The sequence below is a fragment of the Coregonus clupeaformis genome, chromosome 31 (assembly GCF_020615455.1).
Source record: "Coregonus clupeaformis isolate EN_2021a chromosome 31, ASM2061545v1, whole genome shotgun sequence".
Classification (NCBI taxonomy): Eukaryota; Metazoa; Chordata; class Actinopteri; order Salmoniformes; family Salmonidae; genus Coregonus; species Coregonus clupeaformis.
Window position 1 is genome coordinate 4,690,893 of NC_059222.1, and position 23,565 is coordinate 4,714,457.

Genomic DNA, 23,565 nt, shown 5'->3' on the forward strand with positions numbered 1-23,565 from the left:
TTGGCTTGGTGCGGGGAGCAGGAACAGGCCGGACCGGGCTGGCGACGCGCACCGTAGGCTTGGTGCGAGGGGCAGGAACAGGCCGGGCCGGGCTGGCGATGGGCACCATAGGCTTGGTGCGAGTGGCAGGAACAGGCCGGGCTGGCGCTGCGCACCGTAGGCTTGGTGCGGGGAGCAGGAACGGGCCGGACCGGGCTGACGACGCGCACCCCTGGCTTGGTGCGTGGAGCAGGAACGGGCCGGACCGGGCTGGCGACGCAAACCATAGGCTTGGTGCGGGGAGCAGGAACAGGCCGGACTGGGCTGACGACGCGCACCATTGGCTTGGTGCGGGGAGCAGGAACAGGCCGGACCGGGCTGGCGACGCGCACCGTAGGCTTGGTGCGAGGGGCAGGAACAGGCCGGGCCGGGCTGGCGACGCGCACCGTAGGCTTGGTGCGGGGAGCAGGAACAGGTCGGGCCGGACTGGGAACACGCACTACTAACTTAGTGCGGGGAGCAGGAACGGGTCGGGCCGGACTGGAAACACGCACTACTAACTTAGTGCGGGGAGCAGGAACGGGTCGGGCCGGACTGGGAACACGCACTACTAACTTAGTGCGGGGAGCAGGAACGGGTCGGACCGGACTGGGAACACGCACTACTAACTTAGTGCGGGGAGCAGGAACGGGTCGGGCCGGACTGGGAACACGCACTACTAACTTAGTGCGGGGAGCAGGAACGGGCCGGACCGGACTGGTGACACACACCACTTGCTTGGTGTGATGAGCGGGACTGGGTTTCTTCATAACCCTCCGCTCCCTCAGCTGCCTACTCAGTTCCTCTCGCCTTGCCTCTACTCTCTCCTTCTCCCTTCTAGCATCCAGTAGCTCCTCCCTCTGACCCACTAACTCCTGCTCTCTCCTTACCAATAGCCCCCTTAACCTGGTGGCCTCCTCTCCTAACCTCCCAATACGCCCTGTAGCTGCCTCCTGCTGCCCCGTCGCCCATGCCGTGTGCCCCCCCCTAAAATTTTTTGGGGTTGCCTCTCGTCCGTCCGACGACGACATTGTAGACGCCGTTGCTCCTCTCTCCGGCGCGCCTCCACCGTCTCCTCCCACGGACGGCGATCCATCCCGGCCTGGATTTCCTCCCAGGTCCAGGACCCCTGCCCGTCCAATATCTGCTCCCACGTCCAGGATGTCTGCTCCTGGGCACGCTGCTTGGTCCTGTTACGGTGGGATCTTCTGTCACGATCGTCGAAGGAGGAGGACCAACGCGCAGCGTTATTTGCAAACATACTTATTTATTAACTGATTACACGAACAAAACAACAAACGATAACGTGAAGTCCTTGGTTAACAAACATAAACCAACACGGAACAAGATCCCACACCACACTGTGGGAAACAGGCTGACTAAGTATGGTTCCCAATCAGAGACAACAAGCAACAGCTGATTCACGTTGCCTCTGATTGAGAACCACACCGGCCAACATAGAAACACAAATGACTAGAATGAGAACATAGAACAACACACATAGACCCTACACACCCTGGCTCAACATATTAGAGTCCCCAGAGCCAGGGTGTGACAACTCTGAACACGTATCAAGCTGAGAGGGCCATCACTAAATCAAAACAGCGTTACTATGAGCTTGGAGAGAAAGCACACAAAGTATTGGCATGGCAACTGAAAGCAGAGGAAAGTAAGAGGACAATTACTGCTATAGAAACTCGTACTAATGAGATATCTTTTGACCCTACTGAAATTAATGCTACTTTTAAGAAATATTACGAGGACCTCTATACTTCCCAATCAAGCGATGATCTATCAGAGATCAACTATTTTCTCTCCTCTGTCAACCTCCCATGCCTGTCAGAGGAGGACAGAGAGCGCCTGAGTGAACAGTTCTCAGTCCCTGAATTGTTGGAGACCATTAAATCTTTACCTTCTAATAAATCTCCTGGGGAGGATGGCTTACATTTACATCATTTAGCAGACGCTCTTATCCAGAGCAACTTACAGTGAGTGAGTGCATACATTTTTATATTGGCCCCCCGTGGGAATCGAACCCACAACCCTGGCGTTGCAAACGCCATGCTCTACCAACTGAGCAACATCCCTGCCGGCCATTCCCTCCCATACCCTGGGCCAATTGTGCGCCGCCCCATGGGTCTCCCGGTCGCAGCCGGCTACGACAGAGCCTGGATTCGAACCAGGATCTCTAGTGGCACAGCCTTAGACCACTGCGCCACTCGGGAGACAAGAGAGTTGTATAAAGAGTGTAAGGAGCTGTTGGTACCCTACCTTATGGAGTTCCTTAAAAAAGCCGGGGAGGACTGCTTTCCAGAGTCTTTCTCTCAAGCTGTGATTACAGTAATTCACAAGAAAGGGAAAAACCAGCTAAAGTGCGCCTCCTATAGACTAATCCATCTGCTTAATACAGATTCTAAACTGCTCACCAAGATGCTATCTAGGAGACTGGAGTCATGTCTCCCCCTGTTGGTCAACCCAGATCAGACTGGCTTCATAATTAATAGATTGTCCTCCAATAATCTCAGAAGGTTCTTTGATATAATTGTAACCTTGTCTCTCTCGATGCCGAAAAGGCCTTTGATATGGTCGAATGGCCATATCTCTTTCGCTTCTTGGAAAAGTTTGGTTTAGGCACCGTGTTTGTAAATTTGATAAAATCACTCTACAAATCACCTAAAACTAGGATTGCTACCAATGGGATTACTTCCTCCTCTTTCCCTCTCTATAGGGGGAACAGACAAGGTTGCCCAATTAGCCCCCAGCTCTTCGCCCTCGCCATCGAACCGTTGGCTGAGGGCATTAGAACGTGCCCTGACATACATGGCTTTGAGGTGGGTCCCCACACCCATAAATTATCACTTTTTGTGGACGTCCTTATCTTATTTCTAACGAACTCAGAACATTCCCTCTCTCATTCTATTACAGTATTATAGTTATTTCTCTGGATATAAGGTCAATTTTGATAAAAGCGAAATCTTACAGTTGTCATAACATCAAGCATAAGTTTCCTTTTAGATGGTCGCCTATGGGCTTCGCATGTTTGGGCATAATGGTAGATGGTAACCTGAACAACCTCTATAAATTCAATCTGGCCTGCTTGTTGCAAAAGGTGGAGGGTGACCTGTGTAAATGGATGGACTTGCCTCTCACTCTACTGGGTAGAATTAATGTAATTAAAATTTGTTTCAATTTCTCCCCATCCCTGTGCCCGCAGCATTCTTTTCCTCTCGCGACAAGCTGACCAGACGGTTTATCTGGTACGGCAAAACCCCTATGGTTAACCTGTGCAAACTGACCCTTCATGATGGTCAAGGGGGCTTAAACCTCCCCAATTTCCGAATGTATTACTGAGCTGCGCAGTCTAGATTTCTGGCTCAGAGGTTTGACAATGGTCCTTCTGAAAAGGACCTGTACATTGAAAAGTTTGAGGTACATGAGGATACTGGGGCAGAATTGTTTTACAAATGGGACATGAAATCTATAAAAACTATCACAGACAAACCTTTAATTATACAGTCTGTCCTGGCATGGTGCAAACTGCATGAGCTGTTCAGACGAGAGGGATTTATTTCGCCTAAAACCCCTCTATGGAACAATAGATTGATTCCTATGTTTTTCCAGAATAGTAACATTAGACCATGGTCTGATAAGGGTATCACTCTTCTGGAACATTGTTATGAGGAGGGAATTCTTATGTCCTTCGAACAGCTGAAACAGAAATACCACTTGTCTAACAAGGACTTCTTTAGTTACCTACAACTTCTCCATTTTATTTTATTAGGGTGAAACTCAAGGGCCAATGGAACCTACGTAAGATGTCACCTATTGAACAACTCTGCCATGCAGACCAACCACTGTTCAAGACCATTTTCCATGTTTACGGTGCCCTTATGTCAGGACTACCACTGCCTGAGCTAGATAAACCCTGACTTAGATGGGAAAAAGATCTGGATATTAATCTTGATGAGGGACAATGGAGTGACCTATGCATGGACATTGAACTCCAGATACAGACTGTCAGCTCCATATCACCCCATCTAGATGGCACAAGTTCAACCCTGATATCTCCTCCCTATGTTTTAGATGTGGCTCAGATGAAAGAACATTCCTCCATTCCACTTGGCAGTGTTCAAAACTACATCGTTTCTAGAAAGGGGTATGCAATACCATATCCTCAATTCATGGGGCTACATTCCATTTAGACCCGGAGGTCTGTCTACTGGGTAACTTTACTAATTCCAATCTTAGGCAAAGCCATACTATAAAGCTAACAGAAATATTGCTAGCGATTGCCAAGAAATGTATTGCCTTGAAATGGAAATCGGATTCCCCCCTGCCAGTTGCAATGTGGCTATCGGAAGTTAATAGTTGTATCCCACTGGAGAAAATTACTTACTGCTTGAGGAATAAGTTGGAGACATTTTACAGAATTTGGCAACCTTTTATTGATTATATGGAGAATCTGCCCTCCCCTCACATCACATTGATTGCATCTCTATATAATCATCACGTAATGTTTCACACTTAATGTATAATATGTAGCCTACGGCAGGTGACCGAACATATGATCCAATGTCTCATTCTTTTTTTATTATGATTATTATTATGATTATTTTATTTTTTTCATTTACATTCTTGTCTGTTGTCCTGTAGGTTATTGTCACTATGTTATATTGTTGTCTAATATCTTCTCATTTTAGTTTTGAATGTTCTTAATTACAAAAATGAAATATTCACACAAAAAAACTGCTTAAACAAATACAAATGCAGCTACTTTGCTGTTATTCTGTCTGCACTGTTTGACCTGACTGTATGTTAGCTGTAGTTGGTTAGCTAGCTAGCAAGGGATAAGAACGTTGCCAGCCAGTATGGCAATGGAACATTTACAACAAACGACTATGTCCTTAGATACATACACTACCGGTCAAAAGATTAAGAACACCTACTCATTCAAGGGTTTTTATTTATTTTTAAATATTTTCTACATTGAACTACATCAAAACTATGAAATAACAAATATGGAATCATGTAGTAACCAAAAGAAGTGTTAAACAAATCAACATGTATTTTTATATTTGAGATTCCTCAAATAGCCACCTTTTGCCTTGATGACAGCTTTGCACACTCTTGGCATTCTCTCAACCAGCTTCATGAGGTAGTCACCGGAATGCATTTCAATTAACAGGTATGCCTTCTTAAAAGTTCAGTTGTGGATTTCCTTTCCTTCTTACTGCTTTTGAGCCAATCAGTTGTGTTGTGAAAAGGTAGGGCGGGTATACAGAAGATAGCCCTATTTGGTAAAAGTCCAAGTCCATATTATGGCAAGAACAGCTCAAATAAGCAAAGCGAAACGACAGTTCAACATTAATTTCAAACATGAAGGTCAGTCAATACGGAAAATTTCAAGAACTTTGAAGTGCAGTCGCAAAAACCATCAAGCGCTATGATGAAACTGGATCTCATGAGGACCGCCAAAGGAATGGACGACCCATAGTTACCTCTGCTGCAGAGGAGAAGATAATTAGAGTTACCAGCCTCAGAAATTGCAGCCCAAATAAATGCTTAACAGAGTTCAAGTAACAGACACATTTCAACATCAACTGTTCAGAGGGGACTGTGTGAATCAGGCCTTCATGGTCGAATTGCTGCAAAGAAATCACTACTAAAGGACACCAATAAGAAGAAGAGACTTGCTTGGGCCAAGAAACACAAGCAATGGACATTAGACCGGTGGAAATTTGTCCTTTGGTCTGGAGTCCAAATTGGAGATTTTTGGTTCCAATAGCTGTGTCTTTGTGAGACGCTGTGTTGGTGAACGGATGATCTCCGCATGTGTATTTCCCACCGTAAAGCATGGAGGAGGAGGTGTTATGGTGTGGGGGTGCTTTGCTGGTGACACTGTCTGTGATTTATTTAGAATTCAAGGCACAGTTAGCCAGCAAGGCTACCACAGCATTCTACAGTGATATGCCATCCCAACTGGTTTGGGCTTAGTGGGACTATCATTTGTTTTTCAACAGGACAATGACCCAAAACACCTCCAGAATGTATAAGGGCTATTTCACCAAGAAGGAGAGTAATGGAGTGCTGCATCAGATGACCTGGCCTCTACAATCCCCCGACATCAAGCAAATTTACATAGTTTGGGATGAGTCGGAACGCAGAGTGAAGGAAAAGCAGCCAACAAGTGCTCAGCATATGTGGGAACTCCTTCAAGACTGTTGTAAAAGCATTCCAGGTGAAGCTGGTTGAAAGAATGGCAAAAGTGTGCAAAGCTGTCATCAAGGCAAAAGGTGGCTATTAGAAGAATCTCAAATATAAAATATATTTTGATTGGTTTAACACATTTTTGGTTACTACATGATTCCATATGTGTTATTTCATAGTTTTGATGTCTTCACTACTATTCTACAATGTAGAAAATAGTAAAACATAAAGAATAACACTTGAATGAGTAGGTATTCAAAAATATATATTTTTGTTGCATTACAACCTGTAATTTAAATAGATTTTTATTTGGATTTCATGTAATGGACATACACAAAATAGTCCAAATTGGTGAAGTGGGATGAAAAAAATTATTACAAATAAATAACGGAAAAGTGGTGCATGCATATGTATTCACCCCCTTTGATATGAAGCCCCTAAATCAGATCTGGTGCAACCAATTACCTTCAGAAGTCACATAATTAGTTAAATATAGTCCACCTGTGTGCAATCTAAGTGTCACATGATCTGTCACAAGATCTCAGTATATATACACCCGTTCTGAAAGGCCCCAGAGTCTGCAACACCAATAAGCAAGGGGCACCACCAAGCAAGCGGCACCATGAATACCAAGGAGCTCTCTAAACAGGTCAGGGACAAAGTTTTGGAGAAGTACAGATCAGGGTTGGGTTATAAAACAATATCCGAAACTTGGAACATCCCACGGAGCAACATTAAATCCATTCTAAAAAAAATTGAAAGAATATGGCACCACAACAAACCTGCCAAGAGAGGGCCGCCCACCAAAACTCATGGACCAGGCAAGGACGGCATTAATCAGAGAGGCAACAAAGAGACCATAGATAACCCTGAAGGAGCTGCAAAACTCCACAGCGGAGATTGGAGAATCTGTCCATAGGACCACTTTAAGCCATACACTCCACAGAGCTGGGCTTTACGGAAGAGTGGCCAGAAAAAAGCCATTACTTAAAGAAAAAAATAAGCAAACACGTTTGGTGTTCGCCAAAAGGCATGTGGGAGACTCCCCAAACATATGGAAGAAGGTACTCTGGTCAGATAAGACTAAAATTGAGCTTTTTGGCCATCAAGTAAAATGCTATCTGGTGCAAACCCAACACCTCTCATCACCCCGAGAACACCATCCCCACAGTGAAGCATGGTGGTGGCAGCATCATGCTGTGGGGATGTTTTTCATCGGCAGGGACTGGGAAACTGGTCAGAATTGAAGGAATGATGGATGGCACTAAATACAGGGAATTTCTTGAGGGAAACCTGTTTCAGTCTTCCAGAGATTTGAGACAGGGATGGAGGTTCACCTTCCAGCAGGACAATGACAATGAAGCATTCTGCTAAAGCAACACTCGAGTGGTTTAAGGGGAAACATTTAAATGTCTAGGAATGGCCTAGTGAAAGCCCAGATCTCAATCCAATTGAGAATCTGTGGTATGACTTAAAGATTGCTGTACACCAGCGGAACCCATCCAACTTGAAGGAGCTGGATCAGTTTTGCCTTGAAGAATGGGCAAAAATCCCAGTGGCAAAAGACTTGCAGCTGTAATTGCTGCAAAAGTTGTCTCTACAACGTATTGACTTTGGGGGGGTGAATAGTTATGCATGCTCAAGTTTTTTTTGTTTGTTTCACAATAAAAAATATTTTGCATCTTCAAAGTGGTAGGCATGTTGTGTAAATCAAATGATACAAACCCCCCCAAAATCCATTTTAATTGCAGGTTGTAAGGCAACAAAATAGGGAAAATGCCAAAGGGGGGTGAATACTTTCGCAAGCCACTGTAACAAAAAGACTGAACGACTGACAACCGAACTGATAGAACGAACGACCAGCCAGCTTGGGTAGCAACCCTAGATTTGTGTCGGGACTATATCTTGTGGAAGGATGAAGAAGTATGAATAAATTAATCAAAATTAAGTTTTTAATGAAAATATGTAAATCATTACTTGAATATGTTGGTAACCCATTGTATAAAAGTGATAATGCCCTTGAAGACGGTGTTTGGAGGATATATTGGCACGGTTTGCTGGACCTCAACTTCGTCTCGAATCTAACAACACCTGTGCCAATATATCCTCCAAACACCAGCTTCGAGGGCATTATCACTTAATTACTGCACACATTTGTGACAGTTCTGGGACATTTCTTATATCAGGAGTCCTACTAGTCCTACATTTCAACATTGTTGTTCATATTCGAAAACTTATGAAATATGTTTTGTGTGTTGGTGGGTGTATGGATGACTTTTAGATAAAATCTCAGCACTCAAGCCTTTGGTAGTGAGATTCTATGTGCACATCAAATTTGAGATTAGAATTTGAAAACCCACAGTGTTAAATGTAACACTTTCTTTGTGTGTATATGTGACCCATAGAAATAGTGTTAAACTAACACTTTTCAAATTGTTGACAAACTAACACCCTGTGGGTCCCTAACACCGTGGGTGTTGCAAATACTGAACACTTAGTAGTGTCACAGTAATTTTTGGGGGTGTTGTTTTAACATTGTAGGTAGAGCCGTATTTGCATATTTCCCAGCATGCCTTTCAAGTGAATGTTAGAGATACCCACCCATGACCCATGTGGTCCTCTGTAGCTCAGCTGGTAGAGCCCGGCGCTTGTAACGCCAAGATAGTGGGTTCGATCCCCGGGACCACCCATACACAAAAATGTATGCACGCATGACTGTAAGTCGCTTTGGATAAAAGCGTCTGCTAAATGGCATATTATATTATATTATGACTGTTTTTGTAGTGACAGAGAAATGGTTTTTGCAGTCAAAAGCTTCCAGTTCTAAAACTTTTATCAAATGACTGTGTAAGTCCATGTTTTTGAATTAAATGTAAACCATTTATGACTATATATTAAACATGTCATAAGGCCTTCAGTTATGGCATAGTTTTCTCCTAACATTTTGGTCTGATGATCCTGGTTCTTGGGCCATATCAGATCTACAAGTCACAATATGCTGGCTTGTCGTGATGTGCAGTTCGTGAACAATTAGTTTGTTTTAACTCTTTTTGCTGACTCAAAGGTCATGATTTGTGTTTTTGAGTGACTCGTTCATTTTAGACGTTAGTTTGACCTGCTGGCTGCAATAAATTCTACAGCAGGATTATTATGCGCTCCTCCGGTGACTCCGGATACGTGCACCAACCAACAACTGTCTGTCATATAAGCGCACAGGCAAAATAGATCATGCTGCAGGCAGCATTGAGAATAAAAATACGTTTAGAACTGATAATTGATTGCATGGTGCCAGAATAAATGCAATTCATTGTTAATTAATGTTATGATGGACACAGCTTTGTGGAACCAAAACATACACAGACTCTGTTCAGCAAATACGAACTCAAGAACGAATCGTTTGGGGTGCTGCAGTTCGCAAACAATATTGTGCTTATCACCCTCACGGCAGTCAAGCAATGCATTCCGCCAAGAGTCGTTCTTAATCTATTGTCCAGTTGCGACCATAACTAGACCTCATTTCAAATGTACCAAGAAATAATAGTATTTGTATGCCAAGTAATCAGCAAATGTACATTGTTTAAAGCAGTCTCAGTCACAAATGAAAGCTCAGATAAGCCCCTTATAGTGAATGACATGTGAACGAAAGACTTGTAGAATCATGACTATGTTGAGTTTTCAGTTCATTGTTCACTGGTAGTGGGTCCTGCAGTTTATTGTTCGCTGAGGAGGGTGCGTGTCCTGCTCGACTTTGTTTTTTTATGCCTATTTATGCCTATTAATTATTACTTTGTTTGCTCAGAATGTTCGTGCAATATTTTCTACGACCAACAAACACTTCTGGATCATGAATCGGAAGCTCCACAAATCTCTCAGCCTCCCAGATCTGGAACATTACATTAGCTACTTTGTTCCCCGCACAGCGGATTTACCTGTTGCTCTTGGCTGAGATGACCTAAGGCAACTCCAGTGATAAAGAAGAAGAGGGCGGCAGGTAGCTTAGTGGTTAAGAGCGTTGTGCCAGTAACCGAAAGGTCGCTGGTTCTAATCCCCGAGCCGACTAGTTGAAAAATCTGTCGATGTGCCCTTGAGCAAGACACTTAACCCTACTTGCTCCTGTAAGTCGCTCTGGATAAGAGTGTCTGCTAAATTACTATAATGTAAATAATAATGTAATGAATTATAAATAAATTGTGCCTTCCTGTATTATACTTATGCTAAAATGTTATTCTATTCTACTGAGCCAAATGTAATTTTTGTTCATATTCTTATATTTTATTATTTATTATTGTTGTTGCATTGTCAAGAACGAACCTGCAAGTACACCTTTTGTTAGACAATGTATACCATGCGTATCTTGTACATACAGTTAATAAAACATGAAACTTGAGTCGAAAGAGTTTAGTCAGTAAAAAGAGCCGAATTTCCCATCACTACTGGCTTGTATAGTGATTTGTAATTCCTATTGGAATTCAGCCAGATGAAGGATATTCAACAATTTGAACTTTTTCTCACCCACAACCTGCATTCAGAATGATTGCTATGGTAAAGTACTAGCTAATGAAGACTACCTAATGCAGCTGGATCCTGGACTTCCTGACGGGCCGCCCCCAGGTGGTAAGGGTAGGTAACAACACATCTGCCACACTGATCCTCAACACGGGGGCCCCTCAGGGGTGCGTGCTCAGTCCCCTCCTGTACTCTCTGTTCACCCATGACTGCATGGCCAGGCACGACTCCAACACCATCATTAAGTTTGCCGACGACACAACAGTGGTAGGCCTGATCACCGACAACGATGAGACAGCCTATAGGGAGGAGGTCAGAGATCTGGCCGTGTGGTGCCAGGACAACAACCTCTCCCTCAACGTGACCAAGACAAAGGAGATGATTGTGGACTACAGGAAAAAAAAGAGGACTGAGCACGCCCCCATTCTCATCGACGGGGCTGTAGTGGAACAGGTTGAGAGCTTCAAGTTCCTTGGTGTCCACATCACCAACGAACTATCATGGTCCAAACACACCAAGACAGTCGTGAAGAGGGCACGACAAAGCCTATTCCCCCTCAGGAGACTAAAAAGATTTGGCATGGGTCCTCAGATCCTCAAAAAATTCTACAGCTGCACCATCGAGAGCATCCTGACTGGTTGCATCACCGCCTGGTATGGCAACTGCTTGGCCTCTGACCGCAAGGCACTACAGAGGGTAGTGCGTACGGCCCAGTACATCACTGGGGCAAAGCTCCTTGCCATCCAGGACCTCTATACCAGGCGGTGTCAGAGGAAGGCCCTCAAAATTGTCAAAGACTCCAGCCACCCTAGTCATAGACTGTTCTCTCTGCTACCGCACGGCAAGCGGTACCGGAGTGCCAAGTCTAGGTCCAAAAGACTTCTCAACAGCTTCTACCCCCAAGCCTTAAGACTCCTGAACAGCTAATCATGGCTACCCGGACTATTTGCACTGCCCCCCCACCCCATCCTTTTTACGCTGCTGCTACTCTGTTAAGTAAGTATTTATGCATAGTCACTTTAACTCTACCCACATGTACATATTACCTCAACTACCTCAACTAGCCGGTGCCCCCGCACATTGACTCTGCAACGGTACCCCCCTGTATATATAGCCTCCCTACTGTCACTTTATTTTACTGTATATAGCCTCCCTACTGTCACTTTATTTTACTTCTGCTCTTTTTTTCTCAACACTTTTTTTGTTGTTGTTTTATTTTTACTTTTTTTGTTAAAATAAATGCACTGTTGGTTAAGGGCTGTAAGTAAGCATTTCACTGTAATGTCTGCACCTGTTGTATTCGGCGCATGTGACCAATAAAATTTGATTTGATTTGATTACCTAAACCATCTAAACTGGAACAACCATCTCAGTAACGGGTGCAATAAGTCAATCACTTACAGATTGGATTAGTTTAGAAAGATGCAAGATATTTATCTGTGTATAGGAAAATATTAATTAATCAATCAATGTGCATGCAGAAAAATATTCAAAAAATCAGCCTCTAACAAAGCATGCTGGGAAATAGGATAATGTGGCCCCTCCCAAAAAAAAATCACCTTGAGAGCGTCAACAGAAATGAACTCAACACAGTCGAGTAACAACAACACCATGTGGTGTTGATTCCATTGTGATTGAAATAAAACTTCACTTATCACTGCAGTTGGTGTCAATTTCAATCCTACTGGTGTTAACCCTACTAGAATCAACACTCAGATATAACACTCTTTAACTCTTTAACACACTTTTTACCTCAACACTTTTAACACCCGCAAATTTGCTGTGTCTACACGCACCACATGTTTTGAACACAGTGGTTTAAATACTTTTTAGGTGGCCGTGCTCATGCCTGTCTGTTCTCTCCTCCAGTGGCCCATGTTCAGGACCCCCACCACCCTGCAGAGAAGCTTTGCATCCAGTGCTACAAATGTGAGGAGCCATGCAAGGGAGAGGTGCTGTTGGTCCAGTCCAAGCACTTCCACATCAAGTGCTTTACCTGCACGGGTGAGTATGTATGTACAGTGCATTCGGAAAGTATTCAGACCCCTTGACTTTTTCCACATTTTGTTACATTACAGCCTTATTCTAGAATTGATTAAATTGTTAGTTTTTTCCTTATCAATCTACACACAATAACCCATAATGACAAAGCAAAAACAGATTTTTTGACATTTTGCACCCAAAAAATGGAAAAAATTGAAATATCACATTTACATAAGTATTCAGACCCTTTACTCCGTACTTTGTTGAAGCACCTTTGGCAGCAATTACAGTTTAGTGTCTTCTTGGGTATGATGCTACAAGCTTGGCACACCTGTATTTGGGGAGTTTCTCCCATTCTTCTCTGCAGATCCTCTCAAGCTCTGTCAGATTGGTGGGGAGCGTTGCTGCACAGCTATTTTCAGGTCTCTCCGGAGATGTTCGATCAGGTTCAAGTCCAGGCTCTGGCTGGGCCACTCAAGGGCATTCAGAGACTTGTCCCGAAGCCACTCCTGCATTGTCTTCGCTTTGTGCTTAGGGTCGTTGTCCTGTTGGAAGGTGAACCTTCGCCCCAGTCTGAGGTCCTGAGAGCTCTGGAGCAGGTTTTCATCAAGGATCTCTCTGTACTTTGCTCCGTTCAGCTTTCCCTCAATCCTGACTAGTCTCCCAGTCCCTGCCGCTGACAAACATCCCCACAGCATTATGCTGCCACCACCATGTTTCACCATAGGGATGGTGCCAGGTTTCCTCTTAACGTCAACAGTGAAGAGGCAACTCCGGGATGCTGACCTTCTAGGCAGAGTTGCAAAGAAAAAGCCATATCTCAGACTGGCCAATTAAAAGAAAAGATTAAGATGGGCAGTCTGAGATATGGCTTTTTCTTTGCAACTCTGCCTAGAAGGTCAGCATCCCGAAGTCGCCTCTTCACTTTTGATGTTGAGACTGGTGTTTTACAACATTAACGATGTCTACACTGTATTTCTGATCAATTTGATGCTATTTTAATGGACCAAAAAATTGCTTTTCTTTCGAAAACAAGGACATTTCTAAGTGACCCAAAACTTTTGAACAGTAGTGTATGTTAATAAGGTATTTCTGTTTTGTACTTTTAATACATGTGCAAACATTTCTAAAAGCCTGTTTTCGCTTTGTCATAATGGGGTATTGTGTGTAGATTGCTGAGGAATGTATTTTATTTAATCAATTTTAGAATAAGGCTGTAACGTAACAAAATGTGGAAAAATTCAAGGGGTCTGAATACTTTCCGAATGCACTGTATGTGTGTGTGTGAGTGCGCGCTCTCGCACGTTTGTCTGTGCTCACACATATGTGTGCGTCTGTCCCTGGACCCGAATCTCACTTTTATTCCCAGTCGCTTTTCCTTGTCAACTTTGAGGAGTTTGCGGTGTATGCTCTGTGGTCCAATACACAGGGAAGTCTTTAGAAAAGGTAGGATGTGGCGGATGGTTGGAACCACTGCAATTTTCATCACTTAGTGGTTACCATCTTATGTGAGTAGTGTGACCTTGGATGATTTGTTGAATGGTAATGAATTGCTTTTACATGGCACCTTTCACTTGGTCTCAAAGGGTATACATTTCCCTTAAGCTGCTGTTTATTTGCATGGTTAAGTTTAAGTTGCTTACTGTAGCTTTAAAAGAGGGTTTGAGATACGCCACGTGCTATTCTCACCTGGAAGCGGGAACTATGGAATTTTCATTCCAAATGATCCCAGTTACTATTTGTTTTATAATATATTTTTATTCACAGAAAATGGAAGACAAAACATTCAGAAATTGTAATCCCACAGTGACATTATTGCCCCTAGAGCCACGGTTAACTCTAGAGTACTTCTTGTTAGTTTGTTTTGTGGGCTGAGAGAGGAGATAGAAGGAAAGGCTAACACAAATTAATTAAATATATCATGTTTTTTTACTAATAATAATCAAAGTAATACAAATTCAGCAGTTCAGTCAATTGTCAATCAATAGTATGATACAATATTAAATGTTCACTATAATAATAATTTGTCTTGCGCTAACAGCAGTACACCTACACACAGTAGCGGCATCAAACAATGCAACTCCGACATTGCCACTCTGACATTTTTCATCCTAATATTTATAAATGTATATAATTCTTAATTCCATTCTTTTACGTTTAGATTTGTGTGTATTGTTGTGAATCGTAAGATACTACTGTACTGTTGGAGCTAGGAACACAAGCATTTCGCTACACCCGCAACAACATCTGCTAAATATGTGTATGTGAGCAATAGAATTTCATTTGATTTGAAACACCTTTACTAATGACTGACACGCATAACTAGCTCCCCAGCTTGTAATGAAAGCGTCCAAAATAATAATAATTCTACTCCTCCCTTTTGAGGTTACTATGGAAACGCGAATGACGCGCTAATCACACTCCACCGTCTTCACTAATTTCGAAGCGATTGAGTTGAGTTTCTCCAACCTCTATCGAGTCAACTAATTTCAAAGCGATAGGCTGTGGTCAGAACATGTCGAAACAGAACACCCCGAACTTAGACAATAAGCAAATGTCAATTTGAGGTAACAAGACACTTGTCAATCACGGTCAACGTTCACTTTTGGTTCAGTCACTTAGCAACGCTCAGCATCAAAAAAGTCAAAGTCAGGAAGCAGTGTAGCTAGCACAGAGGCTCACCTCCACGCTCTTGACCTCTTCTTCAGCTTTAGTAGGGTTACAAAGATGGTGTAGCAGACGATGCTGATGATGGTGCCACCTAAACAGCCTTTCTCTTCTTCAATCAACTGTTGCACTAACATGGTCATTAGACCAGGTTCACCAGCAATGAGGCCTCTCCTTACAGCTTCTGTGGTATCTTAGATGGTTCTGTGGTTTCACAGGATCTTGACAGATATAAGAGGATATTTGCCTGTGATAGATCAGCATTTGGTCTGCAACTCATTCACTTCTCTGGTATCCATGGAAAATACAATTAGTATTAGACTAAGACCATTACTCAATCTGCCTTTATACTAACAAAACCTTGTCTTGCTCTACAAATCTTCCACACTGCTTACAAAAAAGAGCTCAGTGCTTGTCTTGTTGAATGTCTAATATTGAATAAATGCCAAATACATTTTATGGTCACATTTCTTCTCGTGTTTGTGGAAGATTTTGGAAAGACTGCATATGCCAAACTACGCTCATAAGGCTTTGTATATCCATTTCCATGGCAACCACATAAACAAATCTTTAAGAGTATATTGACGCACCCGTGCGTCAATTTAAGTAACATAATAAAAAAATCCCCATCAAAATCTGTCAGTTTAAGCTAGAAATATCTATTTTTGCATGGGCTGCGTCTCAATCCACCGCATCCGCCTTCCACATCTGCGGTGGTATGTGGCCGAGCAACAGCGGTGTTTGTCAGACCATGAGACATCCCGAAAATCGGTCTTCTCACGAAAACGTCAGTAGCGTCCGAACGGCTAATATTACGAATTCTCACGAACACGACGGTGTCCTCCGTTTTGCTCTACATCCCCCACAAGTGACACGGGACTTGTCTGAAGGGAACCTATTCAAATGAATGGAAGTACAGTGAGGGAAAAAAGTATTTGATCCCCTGCTGATTTTATACGTTTGGCCACTGACAAAGACATGATCAGTCTATAATTTTAATGGTAGGTTTATTTGAACAGTGAGACACAGAATAACAACAACAAAATCCAGAAAAACGCATGTCAAAACTGTTATAAATTGATTTGCATTTTAATGAGGGAAATAAGTATTTGACCCCTCTGCAAAACATGACTTAGTACTTGGTGGCAAAACCCTTGTTGGCAATCACAGAGGTCAGACGTTTCTTGTAGTTGGCCACCAGGTTTGCACACATCTCAGGAGGGATTCAGTCCCACTCCTCTTTGCAGATCTTCTCCAAGTCATTAAGGTTTCGAGGCTGATGTTTGGCAACTCGAACCTTCAGCTCCCTCCACAGATTTTCTATGGGATTAAGGTCTGGAGACTGGCTAGGCCACTCCAGGACCTTAATGTGCTTCTTCTTGAGCCACTCCTTTGTTGCCTTGGCCGTGTGTTTTGGGTCATTGTCATGCTGGAATACCCATCCACAACCCATTTTCAATGCCCTGGCTGAGGGAAGGAGGTTCTCACCCAAGATTTGATGGTACATGGCCCCGTCCATCGTCCCTTTGATGCGGTGAAGTTGTCCTGTCCCCTTAGCAGAAAAACACCCCAAAGCATAATGTTTCCATCCCATGTTTGACGGTGGGGATGGTGTTCTTGGGGTCATAGGCAGAATTCCTCCTCCTCCAAACACGGCGAATTGAGTTGATGCCAAAGAGCTCGACTTTGGTCTCATCTGACCACAACACTTTCACCCAGTTCTCCTCAGAATCATTCAGATGTTTATTGGCAAACTTCAGACGGGCCTGTATATGTGCTTTCTTGAGCAGGGGGACCTTGCGGGCGCTACAGGATTTCAGTCCTTCACGGCGTAGTGTGTTACCAATTGTTTTCTTGGTGACTATGGTCCCAGCTGCCTTGAGATCATTGACAAGATCCTCCTGTGTAGTTCTGGGCTGATTCCTCACTGTTCTCATGATCATTGCAACTCCACGAGGTGAAATCTTGCATGGAGCCCCAGGCAGAGGGAGATTGACAGTTATTTTGTGTTTCTTCCATTTGCGAATAATCGCACCAACTGTTGTCACCTTCTCACCAAGCTGCTTGGCGATGGTCTTGTAGCCCATTCCAGCCTTGTGTAGGTCTACAATCGTGTCCCTGACATCCTTGGAGAGCTATTTGGTCTTGGCCATGGTGGAGAGTTTGGAATCGGATTGATTGATTGCTTCTGTGGACAGGTGTCTTTTATACAGGTAACAAGCTGAGATTAGGAACACTCCCTTTAAGAGTGTGCTCCTAATCTCAGCTCGTTACCTGTATAAAAGACACCTGGCAGCCAGAAATCTTTCTGATTGAGAGGGGGTCAAATATTTTTTTCCCTCATTAAAATGCAAATCAATTTATAACAATTTTGACATGCGTTTTTCTGGATTTTTTTGTTGTTATTCTGTTGTTCAAATAAACCTACCATTAAAATTATAGACTGATCATTTCTTTGTCAGTGGGCAAACGTACAAAATCAGCAGGGGATCAAATACTTTTTTCCCTCACTGTATGTGGTTATCGTGACCAATTAATTAAAAATATATTGGTGACAGATTGGAGTGGCAGCTAGTCTTAAACCGTAAAGGTCATGAACGTTCAATCTGATTACCGTGTAAAATAGCCTTTTAAATCACCAATAATACTGTTTCCTGATAAAAATTTGAGAACAGTCTATTCTTGTTGCTGACCTTCTATGCAGAGTTGCAAAGAAAAAGCCATATCTCAGACTGGCCAATAAAAATAAAAGATTAAGATGGGCAGTCTGAGATATGGCTTTTTCTTTGCAACTCTGCCTAGAAGGTCAGCATCCCGGTGTTGCCTCTTCACTGTTGACGTTGAGACTGGTGTTTTGCGGGTACTATTTAATGAAGCTGCCAGTTGAGGACCCGTGAGGCATCTGTTTCTCAAACTAGACACACTAATGTATTTGTCCTCTTGCTCAGTTGTGCACCGGGGCCTCCCACTCCTGTTTCTATTCTGGTTAGAGCCAGTTTGCGATGTTCTGTGAAGGGAGTAGTACACAGCGTTGTATGAGATCTTCAGTTTTTTGGCAATTTCTCGCATGGAATAGCCTTAATTTCTCAGAACAAGAATAGACTGACGAGTTTCAGAAGAAAGTTCTTTGTTTCTGGCCATTCTGAGCCTGTAATCGAACCCACAATTGCCGATGCTCCAGATACTCAACTAGTCTCAAGAAGGCCAGTTTTATTGCTTCTTTAATCAGCACAACAGTTTTCAGCTGTGCTAACATAATTGCAAAAGGTTTTTCTAATGATCAATTAGCCTTTTAAAATGATAAACTTAGATTAGCAAACACAACGTGCCATTGGAACACAGGACTGATGGTTGCTGATAATGGGCCTCTGTACGCCTAAAAATCAGCCGCTTCCAGCTAAATAGCCATTTACAACATTAACAATGTCTACACTGTATTTCTGATCAATTTGATGTTATTTTAATGGACAAAAAAATGTTTTTCTTTCCAAAAGAAGGACATTTCTAAGTGACCCCAAACTTTTGAACGGTAATGTATATATATATACACACTGAGTGTACAAAACATTAAGAACACCTTCCTAATATTGATGTGGCTATGCCAAATGGCTGTGGGCTACACTAGTTAATTTAGCAGACAAGATTTGCTTATAACTCCGTGGCATTACTTTATATTATTTAATAGTATGAAGAACACAATTGAACAAAGCTGAATCAAATATAAATATTTTCTCCAAACGATTTGAGGGAGTGCGCACAAAGAAATAGGTACTCCTACATGCTTAATTTAGAGTTATTAATTTAACTTTAGTAGTTCTACAAACGTTGGCCTATATGTTTAGATTTTTAATACATTGTTTTTAGTCCCCTGTAGCTCAGTTGGTAGAGCATGGCGCTTGCAACGCCAGGGTTGTGGGTACATTTCCCACGAGGGGCCAGTATGAAAATGTATGCACTCACTAACTGTAAGTCGCTCTGGATATGTAAATGTAAATGTAAAATGTAAGGCTGCATGATGAGACTCTAATGATGATTAGAAAAAAGTAGCTTGAAAGACATGAGCTCTGCTTTGTTTTTTGTGCGGGCTGTACACACTCATAGTCTCTCATTCACAATTTGACAACCCCTTGATAATGCCTCGAATTTCACGGCGGCATCCCCTTTGTGGCCGTTATGCGTCCTAAAAAAATCCATGCCTTTTGCGGCCTGGAGTGATGCGTTGTGCCCTTCTCCCTGAGTGTGCTGCGCAATCCAAAACTGCCTCTCACTCACATGGCTCTCCGTCATGTGATCGGGTCTTTCTCACAGGCTACAAGTGAAGGCAGACACATCGGGGACACAACTGCACGTGTCCTTATCCAATTCCGAGGTGCATATTGAAGATATTGGAAGAACTGTCCACATTTACTTTTCGTCAGCCAACAAGATGAGTAGGCCTAACGAACAGCAAAAGCACTAGCCTATGTCAATCTATTATCCCCCATAGTACAAAAGTTGACCTATTCTATTCTGTGTGAGAAATAAATATTCCAAACATAGTCTGGGACAGTTGTGGGATGCGGTAGATCCCAAATTAATGCAACCACCAGCATCAAAAAACCTTTAGCTTAAACTATTAGGCTATTTAAATAAACTATTAGGCTATTTCTTCACATTATAAGTGCAGCAATGCGTACATGGTAGTAGTCTATAAGTGCGAATGTTCCATTAGCGGAAAACACCATTATCAAAAGTGACCACAAATGCAATTATGCATGTAATAATTTTATTATAAAGGTGAATTTTTATGGTGAAAATGATCTTCCCCAAACTTGAAACTCACGCGCTGCTTATATGTGCCAGTTAGGCTCTACACCCGTTGTAAAGCAGATTAATGTGTTTAATTTTAAAGAAGTTATTTGGCCACTTATTTGGCCACTTATTTGGCCAGTATTATTCTAAAATGGATGAAATAATTTTTCCCAGGGCCTCCCGAGTGGAGCAGCGGTCTAAGGCACTGCTAGAGGCATCACTACAGACCCGGGTTCGATCCCGGACTGTATCACAACCGGCTGTGATCAGGAGTCCCATTGGGCGGCGCACAATTGGCCCGCCGTCGTCCGGGTTAGGGGAGGGTTTGGAGTGGGGGCTTTACTTGGCTCATTGCGCTCTAGCAACTCCTTGTGGTGGGCCGGGCGCCTGCAGGCTGTCCTCGGTCATCAGTTGAACGGTCTATCCTCAGACACATTGGTGTGGCTGGCGGTCGGGTGTTAAGAAGCGTAGTTTGGCGGGTAATGTTTCGGAGGACACATGACTCGACCTTCACCTCCCAAGCCTGTTGGGGAGTTGCAGCAATGAGACAAGATCGAAAAAGGGGCTAAAATACCCCACAATGACAAAGTGAAAACAGGTTTGTATACATTTTTGCAAATGTATTACAAAAAAACAAACAGGAATACCTAATTTACCTAAGTATTCAGACCCTTTGATATAAGAGTCAAAATTGAGCTCAGGTGCATCCTGTTTCCATTGATCATCCTTTAGATGTTTCTACAACCTGATTGGATTCCACCTGTGGTAAATTCAATTAATTGGACATGATTTGGAAAGGCACACACCTACAGTGCATTCAGAAAGTATTCAGACCCCTTGACCCCTCATTAATCTACACACAATACCCCATAATGACAAAGCAAAAACTGGTTTTTAGAATAAAAAGAAAAAAGAAATAAATAAATATCACATTTACATAAGTATTCAGACCCTTTACTCAGTACTTTGTTGAATCACCTTTGGCAGCGATTACAGCCTCGTGTCTTCTTGGGTATGACGCTACAAGCTTGACACACCTGTATTTGGGGAGTTTCTCCCATTCTTCTCTGCAGATCATCTGAAACTCTGTCAGGCTGGATGGGGAGCGTCGCTGCTGAGCTATTTTCAGGTCTCTCCAGAGATGTTCGATCGGGTTCAAGTCTGGGCACTAGCTGGGCCACTCAAGGACATTCAGAGACTTTTCCCGAAGCCACTCCTCCATTGTCTTGGCTGTGTGCTTAGGGTCATTGTCCAGTTAGAAGGTGAACCTTCGCCCCAGTCTGAGGTCCTGAGCCCTCTGGAGCAGGTTTTCATCAAGGATCTCTCTGTACTGTGCTCTGTTCATCTTTCCCTCAATCCTGACTAGTCTCCTTGTCCCTGCCGCTGAAAAACATCCCCACAGCATGATGCTGCCACCACCATGCTTCACCGTAGGGATGGTGCCAGGTTTCCTCCAGACGAGATGCTCGGCATTCAGGCCAAAGAGTTCAATCTTGGTTTAATTTGACTGGAGAATCTTGTTTCTCATTGCCTGAGAGTCTTTAGGTGCCTTTTGGCAAACTCCAAGCGGGCTGTCTTGTGTCTTTTACTGAGGAGTGGCTTCCTTCTGGCCACTTTCCAATAAAGGCCTGATTGGTGGAGTGCTGCAGAGAGGGTTGTACTTCTGGAAGGTTCTCCCAACTCCACAGAGGAACTCTACAGTAGAGCTCTGTTAGAGTGACCATCGGGTTATTGGTCACCTCCATGACCAAGGCCCTTCTCCCCCGATTGCGCAGTTTGGCCGGGCGGCCAGCTCTAGAAAGATTTGCCCAAAAAATCTAAAAACATGTTTTTGCTTCGTCATTATGGGGTATTGTGTGTAGATTGCTGAGGAATTTATTTTATTTAATCCATTTTAGAATAAGGCTGTAACGTAACAACATTTTGAAAAAGTCAAGGGGTCTGAATACTTTCCGAAGTCATAGACATATAGACATATATATATATTTCGCTGTTACCTGCTGCTGCTGACTCTCAGGCAGTGAGCAAGCTGTAACTGAGGGATTGAGTGAGTGAATGGTGGAGAGGGGGAGGGCCGGTGGGGTGTGTTTGAGTTGAGAGCACTGGTTGAGAGAATGCTGCAGCAGAGGCAGCTGAGTCACGGGGACAGTGCAGCACGTGCGTACGTTGTGACAACTTTTTACCAGTTGTAGGTGGGCTATTTAGATTGGTCATTATGGAGACACCCATTTTCCATAAAACATATTAATGCGCTAGAACTGATATAACGGTGACAAAGCATTGGAAAAGGACTTTAGGTGCATTAGAGCGCTTTAGATAAATTCACTCAGAGGTGGTTTCAAGTAAACTGCATTCTAATGTCGACTTTTCTTATGGAAAACAGTATCAAGCGAAGGGTTTTACTCATGCTCAGGGTCTGGAGCACTGTGCGAGTGAAATGGAAGTTATGGAACTCCCTCGCATGCTTGTGTTATGGGAAGAAGTCCACAATGAAAATGACATGAAACGTGGAGAATGATAGGCTACATTTGCATCTGTTGGCCATCAAGTAGCCTATTAATGTATATGCCATTGCAGGCTACTGTAGCCTACCATTTGATACAATAAATGTATATGGAAATGACGATATCACTGGAGTCATTGCAAATCCATTTGTGCCACTTGTATAGCCTACCTGGAGCTGGCAAACAGATTTAATAAATAGCCTATAACTCAGTTGGTTGTTTTAGCCTTGTTTTATTATGCAATTATTAATGGCCATGTTTAGTTAATTAAATTGGAAGTTATCAGTTGTGATCATGGTCACAGCTCTATCGCAAATGTATCATTCTCCACATTTAATGAAATAATATATTGGCCTATCAGGGGTTATAGGCTACCTGCATCTAGCTCAGCAAACCATGGTAAAATTGATTTGCAATTATAAACCCAGATTTTAGTTAGTAGCCTATGCCTATTGAAATAAGAAGTCAATCTCGCAAATAGGCCATTTATAACGGTTTGTAGTCTTAACATCTGGCACATAATAATGGCACAATTGCCAGAAACAATTGCCTAACATTAGTTTTTTGAAGTTCGTCCACATGTTTCTTGCACAGAGATTTCGAGATCCTCTGTCCAACTTTCATCACTCAAACTCTCCTGTCGGATTTATCTTTAGTTATGCACATGCGCAAACAGGATTTATTTACAATTATAAACTGGGTGGTTTGAGCCCTGAATGCTGATTGTTTTAAAGCCATGGTATATCAGACATGTACCACAGGAATTACAAAAACATACTTTTACCGTTCTAATTACATTGGTAACCAGTTTATAATAGCAATAAGGCACCTCAGGGCTTTGTGGTATATGGCCAATATACCACGGCTAAGGTCTATGGTCATATACCTT

General features: G+C 43.0%; 1 protein-coding gene across 1 annotated transcript in view; it reads left to right on the forward strand.

Moving 5' to 3' along the window:
- ablim1b (actin binding LIM protein 1b) overlaps positions 1-23,565 on the forward strand; it is a 148,628-nt gene that overhangs the window by 18,289 nt on the left and 106,774 nt on the right. Inside the window, exon 2 of the mRNA XM_041859342.1 lies at positions 12,601-12,735. Within this exon, the coding sequence (XP_041715276.1) occupies positions 12,601-12,735 (135 nt within the window). The remainder of the gene's footprint in view (positions 1-12,600; positions 12,736-23,565) is intronic.